This window comes from Trichomycterus rosablanca, chromosome 27, assembly GCF_030014385.1.
Source record: "Trichomycterus rosablanca isolate fTriRos1 chromosome 27, fTriRos1.hap1, whole genome shotgun sequence".
Lineage (NCBI taxonomy): Eukaryota > Metazoa > Chordata > Actinopteri > Siluriformes > Trichomycteridae > Trichomycterus > Trichomycterus rosablanca.
In genome coordinates, this window is record NC_086014.1 from 6,999,616 (window position 1) to 7,020,529 (window position 20,914).

Sequence of the window (20,914 nt, forward strand, 5' to 3'; positions counted from 1 at the left end):
AAAGTGGCGACAATATTTGGAAGGACGCTGTTTTGAGGTCATAACAGATCATTCGGCCCTCACTTGGGTTTTTAACCACCCCAAACCTTCATCTCGCTTAACCCGATAGGCCATTCGACTGCAAGGTTTTGATTTTACAGTCAGGTATCGTAAAGGCAGATGCAATGTGGTACCAGATGCCCTGTCACGCAGTTTATCTGAAGAACAAAGTACACAAATCATGGCTTCATGTCAAGAAAATGCTGTTATAAGTGACTTACCAGTTGGCTGGGAGGATCTGGGAAAAAGCCAACATTCAGATTTAGCACTTCAACCCCTATGGCAAGCCGCTAAAGAAGCTAACCAGGACCCTTCTCGCATTCACTACACAATTCACAATGGCTATCTGTATCGGTGTGTGCCTACCCAACATGGTGGACTGTCCTACCAGGTCATAGTACCCTCTACATTAAGATCTCAGTTTTTGAGCTTTGCACATGACAATCCACTGAGCGGTCATCTGGGACAGATGAAGACACTAAAAAGACTTTTGGAGGTCGCCTACTGGCCAGAGATCAGAAAAGATGTGTGGAATCATTGTACCTAATGCACTACATGTCAACAGTACAAACCACGTATTGCAAAACTATCAGGACTTCTGCAATCAACACCTGTAGTGGAGCCTGGTTTTATGCTAGGTATTGATTTGATGGGGCCTTTTCCACGAAGCACTAAGCAAAATGAATATCTTCTCGTTATCGTGGATTATTGCAGTAAGTGGGTTGAATTGTTTCCTTTACGCTCAGCCAAAACACCATTAATAGCCACCATTCTCACCAAAGAGATTTTCACTCGCTGGGGTGTTCCAGTTTATCTAGTCTCTGACCGTGGTCCCCAGTTCACTTCGCAACTGCTTAATACCACATGCAAGCAGTGGGGGGTGACACAGAAATTGACCACTGCCTATCATCCGCGAACTAATTTAACCGAAAGAATCAACCGTACCTTGAAGTGCATGCTTGCTTCTTATGTAAAGGACAACCATCGATCGTGGGACCGCTGGATTCCTGAATTTCGTTTTGCCATTAATTCAGCATGGCAAGAAAGCACAGAAATGACTCCAGCGGAAATAGCTTTAGGTCGCAAGCTCAAAGGACCTTTTGAACGCCTGTGTAAACGACCACCAGAACCTGAACAGAACGCCTACACTACAATCCAAAGGCAAAAGGAAATGCTGGATAGGGTCAAGGACAACGTGGCAAAAGCTCAGAGTCGGCAGAAAAAATATTATGACCAGAAGAGAAAAGTGACCACTTTTCAAGAAGGAGACCTTGTTTGGATCCGCACCCATCCACTGTCTCGGGCGGGGGATGCATTCATGGCCAAACTAGCCCCCAAGTGGCAAGGTCCTGCCAAGATTCTACAGCAGGTAAATAAAGTAAACTATTCAGTATCCATGTTAGATACCCCTGACAAAAAGGACATTTATCATGTCGAAAATCTTAAACGGTTTTATGGTGTGGTTAAACCTTTTTCTGAGGGAGGGAATGTGTGACAAGGTTCAAGCACTGTCACTAGGGAAATTCTTTTCCCAGTCGCTAGGGGGCAGTGTTAAACCCTCAGGTGGATAATTAAGAGGAAGAAGAAGGGTAAGTTTGAGAGGGAAAAGCTTCTTTGTGGAAATTGGAAGCATGCAGGACAACTTTATGCTCCTTAGTGTATGCTTTTTCAGGGCCCTTGTTGGGTGATGGTTCTATTAGCCCAATGTAAGTAACTTTTGAATTGTGGACATATGTATGTATGTTTTGGTTTAATATGGAGAAAACAGTGTGTTACCCCTTTAGTTACACCTGTTTAATTTTCTTTTACAGAAGGGTTTTTTTGTTCCTTTTATAGCTGATTTTGGTCAGAATTGTGCCAAATGCTATTTCTGGTTTGTGGTACTTGGAGGTCATCTTGGTTTGGTGTACCCAATCAAATGGTGAGGATCTACTCTACAGTCATCTTTCCTACACAGGATTCCAGATTAGCAGTCACTGCAAATGGATAATTGAACTGGGACAACCATCACCTAGGATTGGAATATTGAACTGTGACTGGACTCTATGGAATTTGGTGAGACCTGCTAAAAAGCTATTGGCAGAGGGACTCTTCATATGTGTTTTTTTTGTTATCCCAGGAAAGGGGCTATATTATATCATGGGAAACTTGTCTATGGTGATATTGTGGTGATTTGTATGTCTGTGCACAGTAAAGAGAATCAAATGTGCAATTTGTAGTGTGAATAATAGTATTCTTGCTCTCAGAAATGGTACCCCCCTGTTTTATTCTGTTAACCTCATTCTTTTTGAGAAAGTAGGCCCAGTGAGTGTTACAAAGTGTGGTGAAAAGGAACGGTAACATTACAAAGTGGTAAATCCTTTACTGTCCCAACTTTCTTTGGAATGTGTGGCAGGACTGAAATGTAGGAATGGATGTTTATTAATAAATGAAATGAAGTTGACCAGACAAAACATGAAATATCTCAGGTTCATCCTGTCTGCAATGAAATAAAAGTAATGTAACTTTTTCTGATTTGGGGTTGTATAAAAATGTAATATAATTTAATGCTTGCTTTCATAGTCTTCAACACAAGTGCTCGTTGATCGCTTGCCGAGTGCTCAGCGACTCAAGAAAAATATCTAGCATGTTAAATATCTGGACCAGTCGCCATCTCAAAATCATGTAGCATGAAAAGCATTGCGAGCAGGTTGCAAGTGGCAGCGAGTGCTATGTTGAACTACAGCCAATAAAAAAGGCCAGATACAGTGTAAGGGGAAACCCGTGGGAGGAGCTGTAAAAACATGGGACAGGGGCATAATATAGTTTCTATCAGAATACATCGGCACACAAACAGTGTGCGGTATTTGTGGTATTTTGTGATCCTATCGTCCACGCCAAACCATAATACCCACGCTGCATTGCAAAAAATATTTATTTACATCCAACTCACAGAACAGACAATCCCTGCTGGTCACGTAGCCAAATCCACTCAGACTCATTTATGTTTCCAACTTGCTTTTACGCTGCACATCAGCGTACAAACAACTTTGATTGCTCGCTTATTGTTGACGTGAATTTTTGGACTCGTCACTTCTCACGTGTGTTTTCGTGATAAAACGTAGTTTGGGATACTAGCGGTGGTAGATGGTGTAGTGTGTAATCCCCTATCGCCGATCAGTCATGTAGTGTAAAATACACACCGACTTAAAAGACTCCCGATTGCAAGAGATCCAGTCGTGTAGTGTGAACTGTACACTACACTACACTACACGACTGATCGGCGATAGGGGATTTCACACTACACGATCTATTACCAACTGGAATCGCAGATGAGCTTCTCTGGTCTCGCAAACTACGTTTTGTCATGAAAACAAACACGAGAAGTGACGAGAGGTTAAACGATACCGCGTCCAAAAATGCACGTCAACAAGTAGCGAGCGATCAAAGTTTGTGCGCTGATGTGCAGCATAAAATCAGGTAGGAAAATAGGAACAGCATGGATTGTTCTATAGTGAGTTGGTGGTTAATAAATATTTTTTGCAATGCATTGTTGGTGTTATGTTTTGTAGAGAACGATAAGGTCAGAAATACTGCATAAAATGTGTGTGTATGCCGATGTATTCTGATATAAACTACAGGGTGAGTCAAAAGTTGCGAGACACTTTTATTTCAGAAACGTAAGGGAAAATGACATATCTGAATACCCCAGCAAGTAATGGGTGAGGGGGCCTATCTTTTAGGCTATGTCCGGAACATGGCCGCCATCTTGAAAGTCGCCATATTGGATCAAGGGCAAGTTTTTCCAACGGGAAGGTGGTCATGTAGCATATCAAAGAAGATCAGAATTTTCTCCGAAATCGATTGCCGCAATCAGATTTCTTATATCTCTTGTAGTTCAAAAGTTATCAACACAAAGTTCAAAACTTTTATTGTTCGTTACAGGTAACTGAAGATGGAATTGATGAAAGAAGAGAGGATTGAGGTGATTCTGATGTCCAGGGAACGCAGCTGCCGTATCATAGCCGCAGACTTCAACAACCAACACCCAGAAAGACCACCAATTTCACACAGCACTGTTGCATCCCTCATAGCCAAATTCCGAGAAACCGGGACAGTGGACAACAAGCCATGTAGTGGTCGTCCGAAGACCGCTACCGACGAAGAAACCTCAACAATGGTTTTGGCAGCCTTTGCGAAAAGTCCACAACGCAGCACGTGACGTCTTGCAGCATGTGGTGTCAGCCAGTCATCCCTTGTACGGATTCTTCATACCAATAAGTGGCACCCCTTCAAGATCCAGCTGCAGCAGAAACTATCAGAGGATGATTGCGGCAATCGATTTCTGAGAAAATTCTGGTCTTCTTTGATATGCTACATGACCACCTTCCCGTTGGAAAAACTTGCCCTTGATCCACTATGGCGGCTTTCAAGATGGCGCTTTCAAGTCACCCATTACTTGCTGGGGTATTCAGATATGTCATTTTCCCTTTCGTTTCTGAAATAAGAGTGTCCTGCGACTTTTGACTCACCCTGTATATTACTCACCTGTCCCACCTTTTTACAACTCCTCCCCTGTGTTTCCCCTCACACCGTATCTTGCGTTCTCATTGGCTGTTCGACATAGCACTCATTGCCCAGTTGGGCAACTCAGATCCAGATATTTGACAAGCTAGATATCTCTCTCACACATAGCGCTTAAGAGCCGAGTTGCTCCCGAGCTGCCAAATCTAGCGCCAACCTGTCGGTAAGCAAAAATCTGGGCAAAAATCGTGTAGTGTGAACTAGGCATAAGGTGATTTTCCCAAATCCCTCAAAAATGTCTTAATTTTAAAGTGCTCTAAAAAGTGTTGTTAGAGGCTAAGAGCAATGTCATGCAGGAACGGCAGAATTTTTGTTGTATACTGATGTTTTACAGAGGTTTCTTTAAACAAATTGTGGTAAATACAACAGTGACTGCAAGAAAGTGGTGTAATGATGTAGTGATCCTTTTCTGTTGTAGTTCTGGTGAGTTGTACTGTGAAAGGTTCATTAAATCCAGAGAAAATTGTTGTTAAAATCATCACTGAAAGCTTCTGACCTTGTTAAATGTCTTAAGATTCTTACCTTTCCTGTATGCCCGTAGGTTTGACCTTGAGCGTAATAGGGTCACTGTCTGTCTTCATGTCCAGGAAACAATCAAACACAGGTGTGTCTGGAATTGCATCCAGGTCATAAAAATCCTCCTTCTTGGGCTCAGTCCATTCAGAGTAAGTAAAGGACGGCTGTCTGCTCATGGATTGGCGACGGTCATCTGGGAAGCCAGCGGAATTACCCGGCACCAACGTCTTAATGCAGAACAATGTCTTGGAAAATAGAGCAAAAGTTTGTTGTGTGCAATGAATTGATTTCAATACAATATATGGTCAAAAGTATGTGAACATCCTTCTTAGTTTATGGAGTTTTGCTTGTTTGTTTTTATATTAAATTATAAAAACAACTAATATGCTTTACAATTTGTGGCAACAGTTTGGGTTAGACCCCAAAACAAGTCAAGTCAAGTAAAATTTATTTATATAGCGCTTTTTACAATAGACATTGTCTTAAAGCAACTATACAAAAGCCAGGACCAACAGATACAAAAACCCCTGTTGAGCAAGCCGAGGGCGACTGTGGCAAGGAAAAACTCCCTTAAAATTACAGGAAGAAACCTTGAGAGGAACCAGACTCAGCAGGGCCCATCTTTCTTGGGTAGCCTGGAGGATACTTTAAATAAATAGGATTTACACAAATCATACCAACACAGAATTAAAATAAACTTAAAAGTTATAACTAGCAATAAATAAATAGATAGATAAATAAATAAGAAGAGAGTTAATATTAAGTCCAGTCTGTAATAAAGTCTGTAGTGAGATTTTGACATTCTTGGTGCAAACACGCCAGGTTCCCGTCACATCCGGCAGGAGAAGCATTGTTGGCACGGCAGTCTCGACTTCATTCCTTAACCTCGGGCGGGTAAACAGGTTTCCCGGGTCAGAAGAACACGTCTGGACTGGTTGTTGGTCTTACATAGGCCTGACCTCAGACTCCTACTGAGAACCTCTTTTCTACTGAAAACCTTGAGCATGAATTGGAATGAATCAGGCCTTTACACCCAGCATCAGTCCCTGACTTCACAAATTGTATAAATAATCTCCATAGACTGCAAGGGGCAGGGGCTTCAAATAAGTCCACATAATTTTTACCATATAGTGTATAAAGTAGTAAACACAATTATAGCATAAGAAAGTACTTACTCCAGTGCCAAGGATCACCACTCCAAGAAACAATGTTGCTAGCAGTGGACATACACATTCAACTCTCCAAATCTCCATCTGCAGACATATGTAACCATTTTATTTGTACACTTACAAAATTACTTAATAAAAATGCATAATCATGAGTTAAAGTATAAAAACCACAGCTGTGGTCATTAGTATTCTACAGGACCAGCTGGGGGATAAAAACAGTGTTAGTAGTACCTAAAAATAAATTAAAATAATGAATTAAAATAATATTTATCATGCCAAAGGAGAAGGAAAGTTCAGAGTAAGAAGGATTTGGTAAAATTCTGTCTTTACTGGCATGGCAATACAGTAAGTTGCTTCAATCCTTGAAATTTAAAAGACATCAGACATCAAAATAGGTCAAGCAACAAAGCTAAGGCAAAAACGACTCTTCGTTGACTGGAATGACCAGCAGGCCTGAAATGCAGGAATGGATTTTTTATTAATAAATGAAATGAAGTTGACCAGACAAAACATGAAATATCTCAGGTTCATCCTGTCTGCAATTAAATCAAAGTAAAAGTAAGAAACTCAGTGTTCTTTTATTATTTGCATTTTCCATGCTGTCCCAACTTTTTTTTTATTTGGGGTTGTCTATTCATTATGCAGGGCCAGTTTTATGTTGTCGATGCCATTGTTGATTCCACCCATACATGTCTGTAATAATAATAAATTGTTGTATTATGTATACATGTTATTTGTTTCAATTTTAATTATAATTATTAGTACATCAGTAAATGTGTAAAGATGTGGTGCCATGTCACTTCCAGGTTGTATTTCTTTTAATCCAGACTAAGACCATGATTTGCTGGTCTTTCTGGTTTTGCTGGGTTTTTATCCAAGCTGACCAGCCTGACAAACTAAAGCCCACTAAAAGTTAGAACAAGCTCGTTGGCATGAGCTGTTTTCTATCTAGAGTTACTATTCAACACTAGAGGGCAATGCAACCTTAATATTATTCTTATTATTCTTCTTATTATTCTTCTTAATGTTATTCTTATTATTCTTATTCTTATTATTATTATTATTCATTTGTTTCTCTTTCACTGTATGGACAAAAGTATTGGGCTATCCACACATTTTAAATCTTTAGGCATTAATATGGAGTTGGTCCAAAATGTAATTCAGAATCAGAATCAGAATCAGAATCTTTTTATTCGCCAAGTAGCAGATGTACAAGGAATTTCTTTAGGTGCAGGTGTCAACATACATACAAGTTAAATAGTAAAAGGTACACTATATCTAAACGTATAATAAACAATAAACAATGGTATATATATACATAGAATAAAATAAACAATATAGTAGTGATAAAAAATTGTGCAATAGAGATTATTTACACATAATTAACAAAAATGGAGATTTATTGTGAGGATAAAGTTATGCCCTATAAAAACTTTGTGCTCTAATAGCTGGTATTTCCCTCTTTGGCTGAAATAACATTTCCTACATGACACTGTAGGATAATTGAAGACTTCTTTACACATCTTGCGGCTGAACTTGCCAGGACGGCCTGACCTGGCCATGTTGGCAGTTGTTTTAAATGTTCACCACTTGTAAATTATTTTCCGGACAGTGGAATGGCTGATTTCTAATTGTTTTGAGAATTTTTAATGCACTCATGCATCTACAATCTTCTTTCTGAAGGCCTCAGAGAGCTCTTCAGATCTCACCATGTTGATAACACTCACTTCAACAATCAAGAGCAAACCAATCTAATGTCTGAGGTTTAAATAAAACTTCAATGTCCTCTAACGATGGTATAATCATTGCGGCTGATGTGGTGCACCTGATTCTAATTTTAGACATTTTAAGTAGTAATAAATGTGGGGGTGTCCTAACTTTTTCCTCACAATACATTTCCATTTTTGTTCATTACATTTTACAACTTGCGTTTAAAAGTAATTTTAACTCTTTTTTTTGTTTAGTTATATAAGCTCCATCTCTCAGTACTGTTCAAATGAAGCTCAAATGTCCATATGTTTAAATATGTTCAAAAAGACAACAATTGTCATGGGGTGTTCTACCTTTTTACATGACTGTATGTCTAATATTAAATAAGAGGACCTGGCTCGCAATATATCATTTGTATCTTTGTATACTGCAAACCCCATTACCTCAAAGTTGAGACATTTTACAAAATGTGTATTTTTAATAAACCCTTATTTACCTGACATAAGTACAAAAAAGCTTAAAGTTATATGGTCAACCCACTTAACTGTATTTTTTGGACATAAACAAATTTGAATTTGGTGCCTGCAAAATTCCACACTAAGCAGGTTAATTGGTAACAGGAGAGGGAATCATGATTTGTTACAACAGGGGGATCCACCAAAGGTTTAGTCTGAAAACAAATTAGGTATTTTACCATCTACATTAACATTATATAACATTAAGAAAATATTCAAGAGATTTAAGAACCATTGATTAATGTGCATGACCAACAACAGTCTGCCATACTAAATACTTCTACCAAATTCTTCTAAATAAGTCTACCACTGTGTACACCCAAAGTGAAAACGTGTTCTGGTCAGATGAGTCCACATATCAGCTTGGTTTTGGTAAAAGTGAACATCAAGTTCTACATGCCGATGTGTTATCAGCAAAAGGTGCAAAAGCCAACACCTGTCATGATATGGTGGTGCAGCAGTGCTCACAGAATGGCTGCCATCAAGGCGACATCTTTTTCCAGAAGATCCATGGTAACAATGCCAGGTCTAATTTTTTTATGCCCTACAACAGTGTGGTTTTGTAGATACAGAGTGTGTGTGCTTGACTATCGAATATACACTGACCAGCCATAACATTAAAACCACCTCCTTGTTTCTACACTCACTGTCCATTTTATCAGCTCCACTTACCATATAGAAGCACTTTGAAGTTCTACAATTACTGACTGTAGTCCATCAATTCTCTACATACTTTTTTAAACCTGCTATCACCCTATTCTTCAATGGTCAGGACCCCCACAGGGTATGGGTGGATCAGACACAGCAGCGCTGCTGGAGTTTTTAAATACCATGTCCACTCACTGTCTACTCTATTAGACACTCCTACCTGGTTGGTCCACCTTGTAGATGCAAAGTCAGAGACGAGATGATCGCTCACCTATTGCTGCTGTTTGAGTTGGTCATCTTCTAGACCTTCATCAGTGGTCAAAGGACGCTGCCCACAGGGCGCTGTTAGATGAATATTTTTTCGGTTGGTGGACTATTCTCAGTCCAGCAGTGACAGTGAGGTGTTTAAAAACTCCATCAGCATTGCTGTGTCTTATCCACTCATAACAGCACAACACACACTAACACACCACCACCATGTCAGTGTCACTGCAGTGCTGAGAATGATCCACCACCCAAATAATACCTGCTCTGTAGTGGTCCTGGGAGAGTCCTGACCATTGAAGAACAGCATGAAAGGCTAACAAAGCATGCAGAGAAACAGATGGACTACAGTCAGTCATTGTAGGAGTGCATAATGCTTTTGTATGGTCAGTGGAGCTAATAAAATGGACAATGAGTGTATCAATATGATGATGTAAAATTATAAATACACAAATTTCTTTATGTTGCTTTGTGTAATGTTTTGATCTATCAGTGTTTCCATTAGTTGTTAATATGGCAGGAATGTTTTAAAATGAACCCCCCCACCCCCCCCCCCCCCCCACCCCCACACACACACACACACACACACATTTCAAAAAATATTTTGTAAAATTTGAAATGGGCTTTGTATTCATGTACAGTTGAAACCAGAAGTTTACATACACTATATAAAAAGACACATGTGCATGTTTTTTCTCACTGTCTCACATGAAATCAGAATAAACTCTTCCTGTTTTAGGTCAATTAGGATTACCACAATTATTTCTATGTGCTAACTGCCAGAATAATGAAAGAGAGAATTTTTTAAGGCAATTTTTACTACTTTCTTCAAAGTCAAAAGTTTAAATACACTAAGATTACTATGCCTTTAAACAATTTGGGACAGCCCATATGATCATGTCATGTCTTTGGAAGCTTCTGATAGGTTTATTGGCAACATCTGAGTTAAGTGGAGACACCTGTGGATGTATTTTAAGGCACACCTGAAACACACTGCTTCTTTGTGTAACACCATGGGAAAGTCAAAAGAAATCTGCCAAGATATCAGGAAGAGAATTGTGGACTTGCACAAGTCTGGTTCATCCTTGGGTACAATTTCCAGATGCCTGAAGGTGCCTCGTTCATCTGTACAAACAATTATACGCAAGTACAAACAAGATGGGAATGTCCAGCCATCATACTGCTCAGGAAGGAGACGGGTTCTGTGTCCCAGAGATGAACGTGCTTTGGTCCGAAATGTGCACATCAACCCAAGAACAACAGCAAAAGACCTTGTGAAGATGCTGGCTGAAGCTGGTAAGAGTGTGTCATTATCCACAGTGAAACGAGTACTGTATCGACATGGGCTGAAAGGCCACTCTGCCAGGAAGAAGCCATTACTCCAAAAGAAACATAAAAAAGCCAGATTAATGTTTGCAAATGCACACAGGGACAAATACTTTAATTTTTGGAGACATGTCCTGTGGTCTGACGAAACTAAAGTTGAACTGTTTGGCCATAATGACCATCGTTACGTTTGGAGGAAAAAGGGGGAAGCTTGCAAGCCTGAGAACACCATCCCAACTGTGAAACATGGGGGTGGCAGCATCATGTTGTGGGGTTGTTTTGCTGCAGGAGGGACTGGTGCACTTCACAAAATAGATGGCATCATGAGGAAAGAACATTATGTGGAAATACTGAAGCAACATCTCAAGACATCAGCCAGGAAGTTAAAGCTTGTGCGCAAATGGGTCTTCCAAATGGACAATGACCCGAAGCATACTGCCAAACTGGTTACAAAGTGGCTTAAGGATAACAAAGTCAATGTTTTGGAGTGGCCATCACAAAGCCCTGATCTCAATCCTATACAAAATTTATGGGCAAAGCTGAAAAGGCAGGTGCGAGCAAGGCGGCCTACAAACATGGCTCAGTTACACCAGTTCTGTCAGGAGGAATGGGCCAAAATTCCTGCCAACTATTGTGAGAAGCTTGTGGAAGGATATCCTAAACGTTTGACCCAAGTCATACAGTTTAAGGGCAACAGTACCAAATACTAATGAAATGTATGTAAACTTTTGACTTTGAAGAAAGTAATAAAAATTGCCTTAAAAAATTCTCTCTTTCATTATTCTGGCAGTAATAGAAATAATTGTGGTAATCCTAAATGACCTAAAACAGGAAGAGTTTATTCTGATTTCATGTGAGACAGTGAGAAAAAACATGCACATGTGTCTTTTTATATAGTGTATGTAAACTTCTGGTTTCAACTGTATATACATTCATTTTATTACAATGTCCTTAAGTATTGGGGCTTGTGGCAGTCACATGACTTATGCTTCCTTATGAGCACCTTGTACACACCAGACTTAACTGACAAATAACATTGACAAATCTTTCTATGGGCTTTTGATTATCATCACTGCGTGAATGTACTAACATCTTTTTCCAAAACAAACTGGACATTTCAGAAAGGAAGAGAGAATTTTCTTTCCTAAACAAACTGGACATCTTAGAGAGAAACAGAGAATTAACACAGTGACCCCCCATCGTCTTGCCTGCTGTCTTACTTTTATGCTGCCAAGCTGCTTGGGTAATAAGCCTTAAATATAATTAAGAAGTAACCCCCACCTTCACCTAATATTACGTCTTCAATACAAGCTGTTTTACCTCCCAATTACCTTCCAGTTGGCTATAAGATTACACCATTATATTACATGATGCATCAACCCCTAAATGCAGTTTTTACTCATTGATGTACGTAAGGCTACACATACAGAGGAATCTAAGAAGGTCCTTTATGTGGGAAATACAGTTAGCACCGTGATTAAACCTTGTCATAAAATGGGCAAATGTAAAAAATACTGTACAAAATGTAATGAATACACAAGAAATATCTATAATTCACTAAACAATAAATATTTTATAATTCACTAAACAATCAGACTCTATGATGGCTGTGTAGAGCTGATGGTGTAGTTCTACACAGCCATCATAGAGTCTGTCATCACCACATCCATCACAGTGTGGGGCAGCTCAGCCACCAAACACGACACCAAACACGACTCTGCAGGTCTGCAGAGAGGACCACTGGTGTAAAGCTGCCCACACTGCTGGATCTGCATGCCTCCAGAACCAGGAAGCGAGCAGGAAAATATCATCACTGACCCGTCTCACCCTGGCCATACATCAGGCCGACGCTTCAGCCACGTAAAGACTAGAACGACCAGGCTACAGAGAAGCCTTTTTTCATAATTCATTTTGCTCATGAACAATTGAATACTACAGAACTGTTAATCCCCGGGATACTTGTACATCTTCAAATTGCCTATTTGACTTATATAATGACTCACAACACTGCATACACTGGTCTTTCACATTCATTTAATCATTTCTTATTTATATATATATATATATATATATATATATATATATATATACAGTGTATCACAAAAGTGAGTACACCCCTCACATTTCTGCAGATATTTAAGTATATCTTTTCATGGGACAACACTGACAAAATGACACTTTGACACAATGAAAAGTAGTCTGTGTGCAGCTTATATAACAGTGTACATTTGTTCTTCCCTCAAAATAACTCAATATACAGCCATTAATGTCTAAACCACCGGCAACAAAAGTGAGTACACCCCTTAGTGAAAGTTCCTGAAGTGTCAATATTTTGTGTGGCCACAATTATTTCCCAGAACTGCCTTAACTCTCCTGGGCATGGAGTTTACCAGAGCTTCACAGGTTGCCACTGGAATGCTTTTCCACTCCTCCATGACGACATCACGGAGCTGGCGGATATTCGAGACTTTGCGCTCCTCCACCTTCCGCTTGAGGATGCCCCAAAGATGTTCTATTGGGTTTAGGTCTGGAGACATGCTTGGCCAGTCCATCACCTTTACCCTCAGCCTCTTCAATAAAGCAGTGGTCGTCTTAGAGGTGTGTTTGGGGTCATTATCATGCTGGAACACTGCCCTGCGACCCAGTTTCCGGAGGGAGGGGATCATGCTCTGCTTCAGTATTTCACAGTACATATTGGAGTTCATGTGTCCCTCAATGAAATGTAACTCCCCAACACCTGCTGCACTCATGCAGCCCCAGACCATGGCATTCCCACCACCATGCTTGACTGTAGGCATGACACACTTATCTTTGTACTCCTCACCTGATTGCCGCCACACATGCTTGAGACCATCTGAACCAAACAAATTAATCTTGGTCTCATCAGACCATAGGACATGGTTCCAGTAATCCATGTCCTTTGTTGACATGTCTTCAGCAAACTGTTTGCGGGCTTTCTTGTGTAGAGACTTCAGAAGAGGCTTCCTTCTGGGGTGACAGCCATGCAGACCAATTTGATGTAGTGTGCGGCGTATGGTCTGAGCACTGACAGGCTGACCCCCCACCTTTTCAATCTCTGCAGCAATGCTGACAGCACTCCTGCGCCTATCTTTCAAAGACAGCAGTTGGATGTGACGCTGAGCACGTGCACTCAGCTTCTTTGGACGACCAACGCGAGGTCTGTTCTGAGTGGACCCTGCTCTTTTAAAACGCTGGATGATCTTGGCCACTGTGCTGCAGCTCAGTTTCAGGGTGTTGGCAATCTTCTTGTAGCCTTGGCCATCTTCATGTAGCGCAACAATTCGTCTTTTAAGATCCTCAGAGAGTTCTTTGCCATGAGGTGCCATGTTGGAACTTTCAGTGACCAGTATGAGAGAGTGTGAGAGCTGTACTACTAAATTGAACACACCTGCTCCCTATGCACACCTGAGACCTAGTAACACTAACAAATCACATGACATTTTGGAGGGAAAATGACAAGCAGTGCTCAATTTGGACATTTAGGGGTGTAGTCTCTTAGGGGTGTACTCACTTTTGTTGCCGGTGGTTTAGACATTAATGGCTGTATATTGAGTTATTTTGAGGGAAGAATAAATTTACACTGTTATATAAGCTGCACACAGACTACTTTTCATTGTGTCAAAGTGTCATTTTGTCAGTGTTGTCCCATGAAAAGATATACTTAAATATCTGCAGAAATGAGAGGGGTGTACTCACTTTTGTGATACACTGTATATATATATATATTTTCTATAGTTTTTATATTGCACAGAACACTGCACCTTTAACCCATAATGTGAATTACACATGCCAGTGTTTACAGGTATGAATGTGTGTGTTAGAGAGGGAGTATATGTGTGTGTATATAAGACTGTCCTTATTGTAGAGCATCTGTATAACTAAAGTCAAATTCCTTGTATGTGTGAGCCTACTTGGCCAATAAAGTCTGATCCTGATTTTCCACTACAAGAGTTAGAACCTAGTTACCAGGTTTGGCCGGTCGTAGATTACAGTAGACCCTTGAGTTACGAATGGTTTACCATACGAACATTTCGGCTTGCGAACGATATTTTTCAACTTAACGTCCGATCACATTTCGGATTACAAACAGAAATTCGCAAAACACGTGACATCACAAACAAGTTGACTCCGACCAGCTCTCTCTCTCTCTCTCTCTCTCTCTCTCTCTCTCTATATATATATATATATATATATATATATACAGTATATACACAGTGAGCGAACATTTGTACAGCGGACAGTGTTTTTCCGGTGTTTTCTTTATATTTTGTAGAATTCAATATTAAAATGTCCCCAAAGAATGTGCGGAGGAAGCGTAGTGGTGAGAAAATGAAAAAAAAAAAATCACTATTTGTTGTTGTATAATTACTCCTTCCAGTAGCTGTCACCGTGTATCAGACAGAGGGGACAGTGAGTGAGAGAGAAGAAGGAATTCGGCTCAGTAAAGTATTCTTTCTTTCGTGCAATTACACATACAAAATGCAACATTATTGAAATAAAGAAGGAAATAATAGAGAAATATGAGAGTTGTTTCTGGTAGATACATTTTATAAAAAAAAAAAGAAGGAAATTGATTATGGTGTATGGTACAGCACACATACTGTACTGAAATGTGGTGTGTTTTATGTACAGTACAGTACTACTGTGTATTGTTTATTATTGTTTATTACAGTAATGTCTATTCTATAATTTAAGATTAAGTGACAATACACTTGTATTTATAACAAAAAAGATTATTTAAGACATGTTAGGTAAGGGGGGGTTTCGAAAGGTCTGGCACGATTAATTCTGTTTACATTCTTTCTTATGGGAAAAATAGGTTTAACTAACGAACATTTTGACTTAAGAACAGCCCTTCAGAACCAATTAAATTCGTAAGTCAAATCCACTGTAATTGTTTTACAGAATGTAGTCATTCACCTTTAGTAACCTCTTTATCCTAAACAGGGTGACTGTTATTGGGATGTAAAAGGAAATCACAATACCTAGAGCAAAACGTATTATAAAATAAGTTGAAGAATGTACTACATTTACTCAGCGAGGTGTATTTGGGATTATGGATTCCAAGGTACTTACAGGCATGTTGCATGAGTAGGTTGTAGAAACATTCTTGGTTTTAACCCCTCAAACAAAAAAATCTAATCAAGTCAGTTTTTTTTTTACAACAGACACTGTGTTAAAGCAACTTTATACCATCCAGGACTGACAAAACAGAAAACCACTGTTGAGCAAGCCGAGGGCAACAAAGGCAAGGAAAAGCTCTTTAAAAATTACAGGAAGAAACATCAAGAGCAGCCAAGAGGAGCCTTGGGTGACATAGAGGATAATTTAAATGAATTTAAAAATAAATTTGAAGTGCAGTTGTAGCCTAGTGGTTAAGGCACTGGGCTAGTAAGCAGAAGGTTGCTGGTTCAAACCCCACCACTGCCAGGTTGCCACTGTTGGACCCTTGAGCAAGGCCCTTAACCCTCAATTGCTTAAACTGTATACTGTAACTCGCTTTGGATGAAAGTGTCTGCTAAATGCCAAAATGTAAATGGATAGATGCAAACACTTTATTTTTAAATTCAAGTGGTAGCAGTGAGTGGAGTGTGGTCAGACCTCACTGGTTTATTCTGCAACCAGATTAATAAATCACATGTCCACTTTACCACTTATAAACTATTTTTATATTGTTTTTTTCTAGTCTGGTGAGTCATTAGATGTTTGGGCTATAAAAACAGGATGTATTTGAACAAACAAACCTTGAAACTCACACTTACATCATCCACCAAGGGTCAAGCCAACCCACAAGCTTTAATAAGTACTGTACGTAATGGTCAAATTGTGTGGTCTAAACTGAAGCAAAGCAAGATAATCCTGGATTATATAAAATGTGTCTTATGTCTAATGTATTTAAGTATACTTATTTACAACCTAAAATCAGAAAAAGTTGGGACAGTATGGAAAATGCAGATAAAATAAAAATGCAGTGTTCCTTACATTTACTTTGACTTTTATTTTATTGCAGACAGAATGAACCTGAGATATTTCATGTTTTATCTGCTCAACTTCATTTCATGTGTTAATAAACCTTCATTCCTGCATTTCAGGCCTGCAACACATTCCAAAAAAAGTTGGGACGGGGGAAATTTAGGACTAGTAATGAGGTAAAAATACTAAATAATGATGTGATGTCAACAGGTGATTGTAATCATGGTTTGGTACAAGAGCAGCATCCAGGAAAGTCTTTGATGTGCAAAGATGATCAGAGGATCTCCAGTTTGTCAACAAATGTGTGAGAAAATGATTGAAATGTTTGAAAAAAATTTACCTAAAAAAAAAGATTGTTCTCCCTCTACAGTGCATAATATCATTAAACCATTCAAGGATTCAGAAGGAATTTTAGTGCGTAAAGGCCAAAGGCGCAAGCTTAAGCTGAACGCCCGTGATGTATTGTGGTCAGATGAATCAGCATTCCTGTCCCCAATAGAGAATGTGTGGAGAATTTTGAAACTAAAAATGTGACAATGACGACCCCGTACTGTTGCACATCTTAAGACGTGTTTGCAGGAAGAATGGGACAAAATAAAAGCTGAAACACTAAATCACTTGCTATCCTTGGTGCCAAAACGCCTTTTAAGTGGCGTGAAAAGGAATGGCAACATTACAAAGTGGGAAATGCTTTATGGCCCAGCTTTTTTTGGAATGTGTTGCAGACCTGAAATGCAGGAATGGATGTTTTTTAACAAATGAAATGAAGTTGAGCAGATAAAACATGAAATTTTTCTTGATTTGGGGTTGTATTTAAAAAAAAAATACTATTGCATGCTGGTATAGGTAGTGGTATCACAAGCAGATTTCTAAATTAAAGCTTTATGTTAGGTGTAGTGAAACATACACGTAAATCCAATATACTGTATTTAATTCCTCAAATGGATATTCACTCAACAGATCAGAAATGACTTTGTATTGTATAACTATTTTTCCTTAATTTGAAATGTACCTGTTGGTCAGTAGAATCGGTAGTAGACAAAAAGTACTGGAGAAGGTCCAAGACTTTATGTGCAGCTGGGAACGCTCTGTATCCATTAAGCATGTAAAGAACCCACAGCCCCTGCAAAAAACACACACATACATGCATATAAATTATTAGTATTAATAAAGCTCACAAATGCGGCACCCAGGTGGTGCAGCACTGAGAGTCTGAACTGCCCGAGTTTTGCACCCCCTAGCGGGCACAGTTGGTGTGTGGGAAAAGGCCGGTCTAAAAGGGGGTGGGGTCTTCAACGCTGTGTAAGAACCCTAGTTGCCCATGGCGCCTGTACAAAAGTGGAGGAGCGCAACCTCACGCGTGAACCTCCAAAAATTTGGAAGAATAAAGGCCTCAGCATACTTTATGCGGAGACGACGTCCCAAAACAACCACAGACGTCGCACTTGTCATGCACATGGAAGCTGGGCGAACTCCGCACACGACAACACTCCGTGACAATGCCTGTGATTGGTCATTAAAAAAAAGAAGGGTGCTATGAAAACAAACATGGATGATTTTGAGGAGCATCTCTCAGAGCAAGTACTGCTTCTTCTTTTAGCATTTTTTCATACGCTTCCAATACCTCGCACGTCGCCATAACTGTGATCATCGTTTTTCGGTAGTCATGGAACTTAACATCATAAATGTGACAGTGTCACCTGCAGCTATGGAGCAAACGCGACAGGCCAAACGAAACCGCTGAAAGTATGCCAGCTTGTTGAGTTTCGCAGGAAGTATGCGGAGGACTTAAGAAGGGATTGGTGGGCTGCGCACACATCTGAGGGAGTGTCCTTGGACAATATCGGGGTCCCCAGCAGCGGAAAACTGATTGGCTACGCTAAACTGGAAGAAAATGTATTTATTTATTTATTAGGATTTTAACATCATGTTTAACACACTTAGGTTACATTCATGACAGGACAGGTAGATTCAGCAGTTCAAGTCCTTAATGTCAAACAGTCATGCACAATTGTGTGAGTTCAATTCACCTCACGTGCATGTCTTTGGACTGTGAGAGAAAACCAGAGCTCCCGGAGGAAACCCACACAGAAACGGAAAGAACATGCAAACTCCATGCCCCAATTGGGAGAAAAAGGGGGAAAATGCATTTAAAAAAAAAAGAAAATGATTAAAGCAAATATATTACATTTCTACATTCTCTTTACATTGTTTTTACATCATTGGTCTTTTCTTAACCTTTTGGGGGCCAGTGATAGCTCAGTGGTTAAGGTACTGGACTAGTAAACAGAAGGTTGCCGGTTCAAGCCCCGCCACCACCAAGTTGCCACTGTTGGGTCCCTAAACAAGGCCCTTAACCCTCAATTGCTCATCGTGTTCTGCTCATTGTGTAAGTCGCTTTGGATAAAAGCGTCTGCTAAATGCTGAAAATGTAAATGTATTGCATTGTATGGATGCAACTTGATTGGTAGAAGAATTGGGCAAAGTAAATCCTTATAACAGGTATGACAAGTAAGCCAGTGCCACCTTATACACTCTGCATGTAAATATGCATGTCTATGCACCTTGGGTAAGAAGGTGATGTATTTTGGTGTAAATTGGTACGACGAGTAGGCAGGGTTTCTTTTGTATTGAATGATATTCAGTTGTATTAAAACAGGCAACATTGTTTAGGGTTTCTTTGATTCTTTACTTTGCCAACACCCTGGTGGGCTCCTGGTCTGTTAAGTCCTTATGACAGACAGACAAATGTATTTATTTTTTAAATGTATTTCGAATACATCGTATCAAATCTTAGCTCTGGCATCTGGCTGGGCTGGGCGGTGCATAAACAACGATTGGCTGTTGTTCCTAGGGTAGGATAAAGCCGGATAGGGACTCCTCATAACTGAGCGAATTACGACCTCTGCTGGCTGGTTGATTGTGGCTGCACAGAGTCGAGGAATAATGATGATCAGGGTGTGGCTCTCCGTGCACAAGGCTGATCGGCATATGATTTCACCTCATGCAGGTGAAAAGATGCAGCTGGCTACTGCAGTGGTCCCCAACCAGCTATTCATTGCCGGGTCGCATAGAAAGAATGAATAATTAGAGATCGCTTAAAAAGCATTTTTCACTGCTTCTGTTTCAAGTGTTACTGTCTTATTGTCACCCCTAGGTGGGAGCAGCGCCTGTGGCGCTTGTGAGCAATATTATTAAATACTTCCTTCCCCACCGGTCTGTGAAATTATATCTTATATGAAACCGGTCTGTGGATGGGAAACGCTGGGCTACTGCACACATGTCGGAGGAGTCTCGCTCTCCTCAGTCGGGCTGGGGGTCAGCTCCAGTAGAGAGGAAGCATAACACAATTGGGTAAAAATTGGACGCACTAAAATTGGAAGAAAAGGAGACAGAATGCATAAAAAAATGTATTGATTCAATCAATGAATTTGTAATTTATATTAGTTTAGTTCCAACAATGACACTGAAAAACAGAATTAATTCCTGCTCAACATAAATCATTCAAACAGTAACATACAGAATAAACGTTGACAGTTAAAACAGGAGACTAGTATGAGATGAGACTACTACTACAGGAGACTATTGTGAGAGCGCTGGCTGTTTCCATAGCGATGTGTGTTTGTGATGAACAAGTGGTAAGTATTACAAGTATGACTAGAGTGCACATCATTTACATATAATTTTCACTATATTTAAATACAGAGATAATTCATAATATAAATACAACAAATGGTGCATCCCTAACAATTCTCTTTAAAACAATAAAATGTCTATCCATCCATCCATTCATCGATCAATCACTTTGCATAGTGTACTACATTTAAGCCTTAGCAGTTTTACAAAAGAAAAAAATAATATATGCCAATGTTTTACTGTCAATTCCAGTTTTATTCCAGACTGTTTATAAGTTTTCTAGGATAAATTAAAATGCTTATTTTAATATATTTAATCATTTCACCATCCTTTATATCAGAGGGCGACAAGAATGCTAAAAAAATCTTGTATCATTTACTAAACTACAACCTTAAATCAGAAAAAGTTGGGATGGCATGGGAAAAGCAAATAATAAAAAAACCACAGAGTTTCTTACATTTACTTTGACTTTTATTTCATTGCAGACCAGATGAACCTGAGATATTTCATGTTTTAGCTGCTCAACTTCATTTC

General features: G+C 39.6%; 1 protein-coding gene across 1 annotated transcript in view; it reads right to left on the minus strand.

The window, feature by feature from the left end:
- Positions 1–20,914, minus strand: part of ptpn5 (protein tyrosine phosphatase non-receptor type 5) — a 63,407-nt gene that overhangs the window by 17,196 nt on the left and 25,297 nt on the right. The window contains exons 3-5 of the mRNA XM_062989654.1: positions 17,757–17,867; positions 6,294–6,371; positions 5,125–5,363 (exon numbers count right to left, since the gene is read on the minus strand). Coding sequence (XP_062845724.1) covers positions 5,125–5,363; positions 6,294–6,371; positions 17,757–17,867 — 428 coding nt within the window. The remainder of the gene's footprint in view (positions 1–5,124; positions 5,364–6,293; positions 6,372–17,756; positions 17,868–20,914) is intronic.